At 29.6% G+C, this 13,053-nt stretch overlaps 1 protein-coding gene across 3 annotated transcripts; it reads left to right on the forward strand.

Annotated features, from left to right (window-relative positions):
* The first annotated feature begins 1,453 nt into the window (after nucleotides 1–1,453).
* Nucleotides 1,454–8,771, forward strand: LOC100800256 (probable tRNA (guanine(26)-N(2))-dimethyltransferase 2). Of its 3 annotated transcripts, none has more exons than XM_006603863.3 (13): nucleotides 1,454–1,824; nucleotides 2,234–2,581; nucleotides 2,768–2,855; nucleotides 3,050–3,171; nucleotides 3,263–3,402; nucleotides 3,480–3,552; nucleotides 4,232–4,320; nucleotides 4,449–4,554; nucleotides 5,947–6,159; nucleotides 6,268–6,462; nucleotides 6,684–6,761; nucleotides 7,916–8,111; nucleotides 8,253–8,771. In XM_006603863.3, the coding sequence occupies exons 1-13, from the start codon at nucleotides 1,534–1,536 to the stop codon at nucleotides 8,303–8,305; spliced, it is 1,992 nt and encodes a 663-aa protein (XP_006603926.1). In that variant the 5' UTR covers nucleotides 1,454–1,533; the 3' UTR covers nucleotides 8,306–8,771. The 3 variants fall into 3 exon arrangements, with proteins under 3 accessions (XP_006603926.1, XP_006603928.1, XP_006603927.1); XM_006603865.3 differs by having other exon boundaries at nucleotides 8,628–8,771; XM_006603864.3 differs by having other exon boundaries at nucleotides 7,916–8,468.
* The last annotated feature ends 4,282 nt before the right edge of the window (nucleotides 8,772–13,053 follow it).

A 13,053-nucleotide genomic window follows, 5' to 3' on the forward strand; every position in this document is an offset into this window, starting at 1 on the left:
AATAAATCAAAATGAATTATGTTACTCATTTGAGTATTTTTACAAGAATGAAAGTCAACAACAACTAAAGATTATTTAGTTTTTAGATTGTTAGAAAGTAAAACAAAAGAATGTTGTGGTTTGAAAATAATAATTATCCTAAAAGTTATTTGGAGTAGACTTTTGGTATTCGATTTATCTTCTCAAGATTTATTTGATTATGTGTCTAGATCCATTCACTCGAAGCAAGAAGCACATAAGAGGCTAAAAAGCAATGCCAATAACAACAAAAACCAGAGGAATAAGCAAAGAAAATATATAAAGAATAATAACATGAAAAAATTGCATTTTTCAAAGTTTAAGTTGTTAATTCGTTATGTAATATTTATAAACTTGTCTCATTTGCAAAGGTTAATAACAAGTAGTCTTTTACATTAATTCAATTGATTTAATCATTCCATTAAATCTCAAATTAATTGATATATATATATATATATTAATTGATTCAAATTAATTAATTATTAAAAAATATATTCATCATTATCTTAATAATTCCATTAAATATTAAATTAATTGATATGATAAATATATTAATTAATTGATTCAAAAATATATATTCAATATATTTTTTATTAAATAATATTTATATTTATATATTATATATATGCGTGAGTGGATGAGATTTTATCTTATCATATATTTTCATTTTTTTAACACACTTTCTTTTCTTATGTTCTCATTTCTTATTTGATTATAAATTTTCTCATTTTATTGCCTCTTAACTTTCTTTGCTTACCCTAGGTTTTGATTTGTATTTTTCTCCTATAAAATTAACTTTTTCTTCCTAGAATTAGCTCTTCTATATATATAATCATTATGATCATGTAATATATATCCTTTTCTATTTTTTTATATCATTTGTTATGGAGGTTATTAATTTTGATTGGAAATCGACAATATTTCAATAATGATAATTTTTTAAAACATGTGCATATAAAAAAATTAAATATTTATTAACATATATTATTAGAATTTAAACTAAATAATTAATAATATATTAAAAATTCAAAATAATATAAAAATCATCATAAATTATAAGAAATAAATTTAATACTAATGCGAGACACTAAACGCTAGACTAGTTTTAGTTAAAAGAAAGTAGGGAATCACACTATAATCAAGGAACATAATTGTCTAGAAAAAAATGTGTATACGATAGAATATTAATATATATATTTTTTATATATTGTTATAAATTATTATAAAAATTAATAAATTTATTAACGAAAATTTACATTACAAGATGAGTAGTTACTACATGTAATATATTACTCTTTTAATAATATTTTTTTTTTATAAAACAGACTTGTTATTTCTGTAATTTATTTATTGTTTTCAGTAATTTATTTGACTTTGACCTGAAGCGGTCAGTGAAGAGCTGATAGGGTTTAAGGGGAAAAAAATAACTGTTTAGCCAAAGAAAAATTGAAAAAATTGGCAATAGGGTTTTCAGTTACCCCCGTTTTGAAAGCCATGTATATATAAACCATTGCTATGCTCGTTACGCACTCCCACGTTCTAAAACTGCAATCGAAGCTCGATACAGCAGCAACTAGAATTGGAATAAACCCTATTTCTCTTTTCAAGGGTTTTTGGTCTTTTTTCTGCTCCAAAACCGTAGAACAAAAAGCAGAGGAGAGGGAGAAGGAGCAGACCCTGAATTTGTTTTTGCATGATATAGGCAGAACAATGTCTTCAGATCTCAGTGATTATAAAATCATCAAGGAAGGAGAAGCTGAGATTCTTATGCACGCAAAGAATGAAGTCTTCTATAACAAAACTCAGGTGATAAAGTTTGCCTTTTTATTTTTTTATTGGGTTTTGCTTTGAAATTATGCTTTTGCTGAAAAACCCAGTTGAAGTTTAGTTTTCCCCCTTTAATCAGATATAGGTTGCGTTTGCTTGTTTCATGATGGAAAAAATGTTGAAAGTTGAATAGTGGGATGATGTTAGAATTAGAACTTTTATAATTTATTTGAGATGGTGGCGGTTATTGATGCCTCAGTGCTTGAAAGTTGAATTATTAAGATGTTCACTGGTTGGGTTTTATCTCCTAGAGTCATTATTCATTCTCGTGTGTTATGTTTATGAGTAATTTCTCTGTTTTTTCTTAAAAAAAATTTTGGGGTGTGAGCAGAATATTAAACATTTGTTGTGTTAGACTGATCCTTTGTTCCTTCTTTATAATTATTAGGTCAATAACAGGGATATATCAATCGCTGTTTTGAGAACATTTATATCGAAGCGGAAGCAAGAGCATGAGGCCTACTTGTCCAAAAGAACAAAAGGGGCACAAAAGGTATCTGAAAATGGTGATTCTTCTGAATTGGTTAAGGAGGAAGTACCTGACTCAACTGCACCAGAAGATCATAAATCTAATGGGGAATGCGAAGTAGAGGAAGAGATATCTCCAGAAGAACAGTGCAGCACTATGGAAGAAGATTCGGTTAATGTCACTGAAGAATGCAGCACTACAGAGGGGCAAATCAATGTTTCAGAAGGAAAAGGAAAGAGGGAACTGAAGCCCCCAAGAGTTCTCGAGGTTTTGCATAGTTGTTAGATTTCATTTATACAGCTATTTCATGTCATCTTGATGTCATCGTCGTCATCATCATCATCATTGTGAAATTGTCCATTCAATATTGATTTAAATTTTAATATTTTCTCTGAAGTTTGAACAGAGCAAGTATAATGCGTATGTTATAATTGCTCTATTGCCTGCACCCAGGCCTTGTCTGCTTCTGGTCTAAGGTCTCTTAGATATGCTCGTGAAGTAGAAGGAATTGGTCAGGTTATTGCTGTGGACAATGATAAAGGTGCTTCACGGGTCTTTCAGTTTATATTGTCTTTGAATTTTAATCTCTGGTTTTAAACATGGAAAGTTCTGCCTTTGTATGGTTGGTCTGCTCTTTGGGTACTTACAATTGCTACTATTTGTTTTGAGATTAGTGTACTTCGATTTTTAAGCTTATGCATCTGCATGCTTAGTACAAATTTTTGCTTTTGGCAGCTTCTGTTGAAGCTTGTAGAAGGAACATCAAATTCAATGGTTCAGTTGCAGCTTCAAAAGTGGAGTCTCATCTTGCTGATGCTCGTGTATATATGCTAACCCATGCTAAAGAGTTTGATGTGGTAAGTGGATGCTACTCTTATGAACTTGCGTTCACCTTTAAATATAAGGAAAATGCATTTTTCATGATCTTTACATCTGCTGTTTTTTCAGGTTGATCTTGATCCTTATGGTTCACCTTCAATGTTTCTGGATTCAGCAGTTCAATCTGTTGTTGATGGAGGTATGCTGATGTGTACTGCAACAGACATGGCTGTGCTCTGTGGGGGAAATGGGGAGGTCTGCTATTCAAAGTAATGTTCATACTCTTATTGGCTATCATTTTGTTTGATTGGTGGACTGAACTTCTAACAATTGCTATTCATACTAGATATGGATCATACCCATTGAGAGGGAAATATTGCCATGAAATGGCTTTGAGGATCGTGCTGGCTTGCATTGAGGTATGTATGCATAATGCAGAAGCTCTTTTCAAGGAAAATAGATATAAATTATATAGTTTAGATAAATTGTTGTTGAGAGGTGTCTTGATTATCTCATCAGCATGAAATCATACTAATATTTGGGAATTATTTGGGTTATCTGATATTTGGTATCTAGCTACTTGTGCAATGATATAATGAACGTAAGCTTTTGATGATATACATTATCATGTAAGAAGAAAAATATGAAACAAGCTTTTCCATATGTTAAAATTAGCTTATACACACCTTAAAAATCAGCTTTTGGAAAAATATGAGAGATTCTACAAATTAACTTGTGCATAATATAATCTTGTCCTATTGGAGAAGTTGATTTCATTTTTCCTTATTTTCTTCTCCTATAAGTGCTTTAAAATTAAATCAGTTTGGCAAAAAACATAAGCTATCTTATTCTTGATGCCCATGTCATGTTTACTAGCTATGGAATTTGCTTGAATGAGAGTATTTTACTATTTTCATGTCCACTAGTCATGTTGGTGATGGAACTATGGATTTCCCCCTCCAATAAGACTGAGTGAATTAATGCAATAGAGGAATCACAAGAAGTGATAAGGCTATATTGTGTTAAAGATCAACAATTGAATATTATCAATATTTTTAAAGTATACATGTAATTTGCTTTGCTGTTCTTAAATTGCAGAGTCATGCTAATCGGTATAAGCGGTATATCGTTCCTGTGTTATCTGTTCAGATGGATTTTTATCTTCGTGTTTTTGTTCGCATATATACGTAAGTCCTCTAGTTTCATTATCATGTCTTTTAATAAATGTCTTGTTAGTTTCTTTGTGAATTAGTGATTCTGTGACATTATATCATTTCCTTTGATTCTGACTGAAAGAAGAAATGATTGGTTGCAGTTCTGCCAGTGCTATGAAAAACACCCCCCTAAAGCTTTCATATGTTTATCAGTGCACTGGTTGTGATTCTTTCCACCTACAGCCCATTGGAAGAACCATTTCCAAGGTGTGTATCCTGTTCTAGTCTATTTTAGGTTCCATTTCTACAGATCAGTACATTGACAATCATTTTTTTGTATCTGTAATGTAAGAAAATAATTAGAAAACAAAATAATTAATTCTTGGATTATGCTCGTGGGATGATTTAATTCCTGGGATCATTTGTTTTAATATTTCATCTAACTTCAACCTTGTGAATTGTTTTTAATGGATTTGGGGGGGGGGGGGGGGGGGAGGATGAAATGCTGTGCTGTGGTCACTGATTTTTTTTATCCTTCTATGGTGAGGAAAAACTGTTTCTGTATTTGATTTGGATTTGACTCCTCTAAAGTGAGTAAGGAATAAAGTTTTTTTTGTGAAAAGGATAAAGTAAGTAATATCATTCGTTGATGAGAAAATCATTGGTTAATATCCAAACACTTCTATGATTTGTTATGCATATGCATGTAATATTGACTTTTAATTTTCTCATCAATGACTGATATTACTTTTCACTCTCACTTTAGGGGAGCTGGATCCCCATATGTTTTATCCATTTGTCTCTTTTTTGTGCTTTAGATGAACACGAGTAACAACATAACAAATTAAAGCTAAAAGCTCTATCTTTAGGCGGCACTTAACTCATTTAGATTTACTATAGGTGTTATTTCTTTGCAAAGTATAACATGTAATATGGGGTTGTGGTGGATAATCAATTCTTTTATGATGCTTGAAAGTGTTACTTTTACTATTAAATTAGTATTTTTAAAGTTGTGTATTAAGTTTAGTGCTGGCAGAGTTTGCCAGGATCACAATAGGAAACAAAACATGAGTACTTGGGATTCAAATTGAAAATTATTTCTGCTATTCTTTTCTAGTTAATCAGCAGGCTCCTCTGAGAGCATTTCCCTGGACAACACATAACTAGGAAAGAAATAAAACTACACCGAGGAACCAAAATAGATTTAAGGGATAAATAAACTGACCTCTGAGGTTAGAGCTAATTACATGGAAAATCAGATTTACCTTATTTTATCATATATTTCTTACACTCTGACACCCTTTTTCTAAAGAAATTACACATACCTCCCCTTTTATGTATGAACCATACTCAAAATCCCCTTAAAAAAACAAACAAGGGAGGTCGGCTTAATTTTCTAAACAAGGAAAAGTTAAGTGTAAAATCTAAAGCTAACATCATGCCATGTCTGTCTAATTATTCCTAAATTTAATTGTTCTAGTTCTAGATCAAGTGTTTTGAGGGTTTGGGGTTATGCTCTTTGCAGTAGACCAAAGGGTTGGTATGTTGTACTCCTTTTAAGCCTGCATGGTTGTTTAAGTCTATTGCTTTAGTTTCATTTACTATAAAATCTAATGGTGTCTTAAGGGGAGGAACTTATTGTTGTTTTTACCTTTTCAGAATACTAGTGTCAGATATTTGCCTGGCTTTGGTCCTGTTGTTCCTCAAGAATGCCGTGATTGTGGGAAAAAATTCAATATGGGGGGCCCTATATGGTCTGCCCCTATCCACGACCAAGAATGGGTGGCTGCTATTCTAGCAGATGTGAAATCTATGAAAGACAGATATCCAGCTTATGATCGCATTTCAGCTGTGTTGACTACAATATCAGAGGTGTGTGTGTTTCCATGTCTTTTAGTATTTTATGACACATTACACAACGTTTTATGTTATGATTGGCTACCCAATTCTTCCAATATTAAATGAGTATATTCTTTGCAGGAATTGCCAGATGTTCCCCTCTTTTTGAGTCTGCACAACCTCTGTGCAACCCTCAAATGCACTTCTCCATCAGCAATTATTTTCCGTTCTGCAGTGATCAATGCAGGCTATCGTATATCTGGAACTCATGTTAATCCATTGGGACTTAAATCAGATGCACCCATGGATGTTATTTGGGATATAATGCGCTGCTGGGTAAGGGATCACCCATGGTTAAAACTTGTTCATTTTATGTTTGCAGCAGAATCTGATTTTTCTGATGTCTATGTATGGTTGGCACTTGTACATAAAATGCATTGCCCCATTTAATGAAACTGACTAGAACTTATTTGTTTCATAATGCTTGGGTAAAACGGGTAATTACAAAGAATGATTTGCATTTTTACTTTGTTCACTGATTCCCTCTCTCACTACAGGTAAAAAATCATCCTGTGAAGCCTCAACCAGCAGATCAACCAGGAAGCATCATACTTGCAAAGGAACCTGTTCTTCAGGTATATTAAGTACCATTAAAGTTTTGGTCTCGTGCAAGATGTAGGGCCATTCCCCTTCCCCTTATCACACCCCACCTATATTCTGTGCAATTGGGTGGCTACTGGCTATTTAATCAAGTTTTGGAGGATTATATGTTACTAAGACGTGTGTGCATGCATGATGTGTGGTGGAGGAGTTAAAAGGGATAGAAAGAGGGTTAGAATTGTAATGACAGGGTGTCTCTGATAGGTATGGCTTGTTAAACAGCGAACTAGTCACCTGTCTTGAGTGAACCAATGCTAAGTTGAAAGCTTATGCTTTTAAAAACTTTTGGTTGGTTAAACTTAGTATTATGCATCACTAAGCTGCACAAACATATTCCACTAAGTTATCTGTTGGGTAATCAACGCTCTCACAAATAAAATTATCCACTCCCATAAAGGATTGTGAGAACACAACAAAGATTACACCGTAAGAAAAATAATTACAAACACAAAAATTTAACGTGGTTCGGCACCTTTGCCTACGTTCACGAAACCGTCTCAAAAGTATTTCACTATCACAAAAATGATTACAAGATTGTAACACACCCCAAATAATGTATCACTCTACAAACCCGAATACCCCACTCAATGGTTACAAGAAATGATAGCACTCTTACACAAAGACACTTTTCTCTCAACAAAGTGACTTTGGTTCACAATCTCTCTTCATGTATTGTGTTTTTCCACTAATTCTCTTCTCTATTTATAATGAAAATTGTTACCAACTATAATAAATAATCTCTCTAAGAAGTTGAAACAAAAATAACTTTTAATACATCCATTCAACTAAGGTTCATCTAATAAAATGTAATATTTTACTTTGTATTTAAACCACCTAAACTTTAGTGATAAAAAAATTCAATTCCCAATGTTTATGCACCTTATCTTTTGGCTTGCAACACTACATTATCAAATGTATTTTAATTAAAACCATGAAATCAGAAGATAAGAAAAATTATGTGTAATTTATATATCCATCGTTGTTTTAGTTATATAATAGGGCTTTTGGGCCATGATGATTGCCATGAACTTGGATATGATCTTGGTCCAGATTTTGGCATTTGGCTTGGCCTATGATAAGGTGTAGTGATGATAGTGACTAAAACTTTTCTTGTATATGTTCTTTTCAGGCTAATTTTGCTCGAGCTGTAGCATCTCTTAGCAAGGCACAAGCTAAGAAGGTTGCGCGCTTTCTTCCAAATCCTGAAAGACACTGGGGTCCAAAACTTAGGGCAGGACGTCAAATTACAAGCAAGCATGTCTCTCTTTTGGGTCCTGAAGCAATTAATGGAGCTCTCAATCAGGAAGACGATGAAGAACCTAAAAGTAAGAAGCCAAAGACCGAAGATAGTGTCACTTCTTAGTTCACAAATGAGGTTTTGAAATTAATTTTCATCAATCTAGAGGTCATGGAATTCCATGCTTGTGGTTACTAAAGAATCCATTTGTCTTCACTAAATTTTGCAGAGTGGCGAGTAAAAGTAGAAAATGTGCTTGTTTCTCAATTAACAACTAGGTAAATTGCTGAGGGAAGATTAAGGCACTTTGCATCAAATTAGATATCAGAATCTGGCATTTTATTTTTTGGGATTATGGAAATTGTATCGTGTGGAATAATATTTATTTTCGGTGACTTTGTATTTGGTGTTTCTTATAATCGAAGTTCCAATTTCTGAGCAAAAAGTCAGACAATAAAATAAAAAGGAAATTAAAAACATGGATCATGTTTAGCTCTCTACATGTCTAAGCCTCTCACTGTCTTGTATGAAGCTCTTGAAGTACTATATGCGCATACCGTAGAAAAATGATACTTTTTTCTGGCTAACAAATTTGAGTATGCAGGTTCTTGAAGGACGTTCAAAATATTTGGGTACTTTGGTGGACCTTACCTATACTGGCTGTATACATTGGTAAAAATTCAACTCTCATGTCAAAGATATCGTTAAGATAAAATATATAATCAAAGGATAATCTTTATTCTATGAATTATTTTTTGGATTGAGTTAGGGTCTAAACTCATTTTAATCAAAATATTTGCAAAACAAATTAGTCACTAAATGGATGCAAGTGAAAGAGGTCAGCAATATATGTTGTGCATTGAATCATTTTTTTTTTATAACCCTCACCAAGAATTACTGGTATTTGAGATTGTTAAGAGATCAGATTTGATGTATAATAATAACACGATTACTGTTTACTAGCTTATCTTACATCTAAATTTCTTAAAGTTTAAGTTGGTGGGGATGGTTCTGTTTATATCGTGGACCACATGTTTTCAAATTTTCAATATGGTTTCTCATTTTGACCCTACAAAGCATTGTTAGATGTAAAATCTAATACCCGGATGCGTATAAGAATTGGAAAGCAATACGTATAGACAGTACTCTCCCTGATTTAAAATAAGTGTTTTTTTGAAAGGAAAATATTCTAAAATAAGTGTTGTATTTAATTTTTAATGTAATATTAATTATTTTTTATTAATATCCCTAATAAGTGTTATTTTAATTTTTAAAGGTTAATTTTGTAAAATTATTATTCTCTTGTCATTTATTTATTAGTTTTTTTTTATCTTTGTAAAACAATCTAAAATGATAACCTAAGATGACATTTATTTTAAGGGAAAGGAAATAAGATCGTAAGCCTATAATCCTACAACAATTGAACTCTTGAAAAATGAAATTTAGTATAAAATTCCATTAAGATTCTAGAATAGCATAGGAGGAGGCTATTCTGTTTACATAGTTATTTCCCTCTCTGTAAAAATATGTAACCAAAAAATGCATTTGTTTGGTCAAATTCTATACAATTCTCCCATCTATTCAGAAGGCACCAAGGAACACAATGTTCTTTATTTAATATTTTAAAAAATGATTGTAAATGATTAAAAAGAATTTGTGTACTGCTTTTAAACATCAAAAATAGTTAATAGCGTGTTTGGGTGGGCGTTGAACGTGGAGTCACCCTGAAGAAAATATTTCTTTCTTCTGCGTTGTGAATTTAGGCAAAAATGTGGATCTTGAATGCAGATCCAAACACTTTATAGTTATTTGGATAATAATAAAATATATACTTTTTTAATATTATATAATATATTGAGAAATAATCTATATGCAATTTAAGAGAAATGAGTTAGTTGAGATTTTAAATCAACATAAAAAACTTATATTTCATTTCTTATAAGATAAAAATTTATAATAAATAATTGAATAATAACGATTATACATAAAATTTTGTATATGATCTTTTTTTTTTATTTTAAAAATATTTAGAACAAAAAAATTTGAAAAAAATATAGAGAAAAAGTCTCAAAGAATATTTTGCACTGATTTTAACATAGTTTCAATTGATTTTGGTCTATTTTTAATTGAATTTTGACTAAATTATATAGATACTTTTTGAAGTTTTTGAGATAGTACATAGCTTTCTGTTTTTTTTAACGTTTATAATAATCTCTTCTATTGGAATATATGGTATAACATTTTTCAAACAATCAATACATATCAATGTAATAATTTTAGGGAATGTTAAATATAATTTATTTTTAATTTTTTATCCTATCAATTTTGAGGATTGCCAGTAATATTTTCTCTAACACCTTTCTTCAAAGACTCTATAATTTATTAAAATTTATTAAATGAGAAACGAAACCTATTAATATTGATAATTTCTAATAAATTTTAACCAATCATAATAAATGTATCAAACAAGAAAATGTCAAAAAAATGTCACTAAAACTGTTGTCAATAATTTTTTCATTGTTTGTTACTAAAACTGTTGTCCGTCCATCCTATTAACATTTCTCTCTAACTTTTTTCTTTTGAGACTCTTTACATAATTAATCAGAATTTATTAAAAGTCATTAATTTTGATAAGTTCAATAGTTAGCATAAACAAGATGTAACTTAGTTGGTTTAGTACGATATTCGAGTTGTAAATATTTGAACTTGTCTTTAATCAAATGAATAAAAAAAAAGATAAATAATCAATTTTGTCTCTAAATGTCACTACTAGAAAATAAGGTTTTAACATCGGTTATTTAAGACTTTCAACATCGGTTATTAATTGATGTTGAAAGTACCGATGTGGAAAGTAGTATCAGTAACATCGGTTTTTCAAAACCGATGTTAACTAATGAATACTACATCGGTTATTTAAATAAGCGATGTTATATGATACGAATTATGACGGTAAAAATTATAAATCTATAAATTAACATCGGTTTTTGACCAAATTGATGTTGTAAGTGACATTTAACATCGGTTTTTTAAAAAACTGATGTTGTAATGTGACATGTGACATCGGTTTTTAAAAACTGATGTTGTAAGTAACATTTCACATCAGTTTTTTAAAAATCTGATGTTGTAAGTGATATTTAACATCGGTTATTTAAATAGGCGATGTTATATAATATGAATTATGAAGAAAAAAAGTTATAAATCTATAAATCAACATCGATTTTTAAAAAATTGATGTTGTTAGTGACATGTAACATCGGTTTTTAAAATAACCGATGTTAAATGTGATATTTGACATCGGTTTTTAAAAAACTGATGTTGTAGGTGACATTTCACATCGGTTTTTAAAAAAACTGATGTGAAATGTTACTTATAACATCAATTTTTTTAAAAACCGATGTTAAAAAATGTTGAGGTAAGTGACATTTAACATCAGTTTTTAAAAAAACTGATGTTGTAAGTAACATTTCACATCACTTTATATGATTTTTATAATAGATAATTTTGTTTAGTTTCTTAATTAATGTGCAAGTACACTTAGTTAACAAGACTGTTTCTATTAGTATTTTTAGATTCTTACTAGTATTAGTTACTTTTATTGGGATAAAAAAAATTATTGAGATGTTTATGGTAACATAATGTACAATTACGAATTGAGTACTAGTAATGTTTTAGAAATAATAGATATATTTATATTAAATTTAATATGGAATCATCACGATGGATTATTATATTTATCCATCTTGATTGATATTAAATAAGTGGAACTTATTTTACATTTATTTAAAAAATAGATGGTATAACTTTTTAAAGTACATAGGATTTAGCGACAAATAAATGTTTTCTTAAAAAAAAATAGTACGTTTCATATTCTACAGGTATGAATATTTTAAAATAATTAAAATGATTGGTAATTTAAAATAAAAAAATAGATATAATTAAGAAAAAATGCTGTCTAACTTTTATGTTTATAAAACTTGAATCTAAAATTTATTTTACAAATATCAAACTGTTATAACTTAAACAGCTAAACCAACAAACTTTTTAACACACCGTATGGAAAGTTAAACTTTTGATTGATATTGGTAGTGAAATATTAAATAATAATTTTAATATTGAAAATAAAGTTTGTTAACCTTGTAGTTCTACTGGTTCCCTTTCCAGTTTCCACGACATGGAGTTGGTAATTTGTTATTTTGTTTCTCAATTATGTGCGGATTAAACTCTAAACAGCGGGTGGTGACAAACCGACACCCTGCCAACTTCATTTTGACGAATGATATGCCTTTTAAAAAATATTAATTTTATATTTTTTATACTCTATTTGAATTTTAAAAAATTATTATATTTTTTATATTTCAGTAAATATATATGTATCTTTAACGTTTTTTTCTAAAATATGTATCTTTTTGACGGCATGTATTTAATATTATGCAAGAATCATATCTTAAATTAATTTTTAGAATTTTTTTATAAATAACAATGATTTTATATTTATTCTGAAATATGTCCATTGAAATAAATTATTTTATCGGTCATAGAGATCTGACTAAACAATTATTTTTTTTTGTCTTTTCTTGGTTGAATAGTTATTATATATTTTTATGTTTAATTTTTACGAATAAAAAAAATTAATCAATCCGACCCTACACTTACTTGGATAGTAGTCACACACTACATTTGGACATTTGCAGTAGATCGATCTTTGACAAAAAAAAGTTACGCAAGATTTTAATTTCTATAAAGAAACCATATAATTTTGTTGATTAAATAATAATAAAATTAAATTTACGAAATTCATTTTAAAAATTTAGTTTAATTTTTAAATGTTTACCTTTTGAATTTATAATTGTTTCTTAATTATTATATATTTTTAATTAAAATATAATTAATAACGCAATATATGATTTTTTTAAAATATATAAAAATTAAAAAAAAATTTATATTAACATCGGTTTTTTGGAAAACCGATGTTAACTATCATATGTTAACATCCGGTTTCCCAAAACCCCTGTTTTCCATGATGTTAACAT

This window comes from Glycine max, chromosome 19, assembly GCF_000004515.6.
Source record: "Glycine max cultivar Williams 82 chromosome 19, Glycine_max_v4.0, whole genome shotgun sequence".
Taxonomy (NCBI): domain Eukaryota; kingdom Viridiplantae; phylum Streptophyta; class Magnoliopsida; order Fabales; family Fabaceae; genus Glycine; species Glycine max.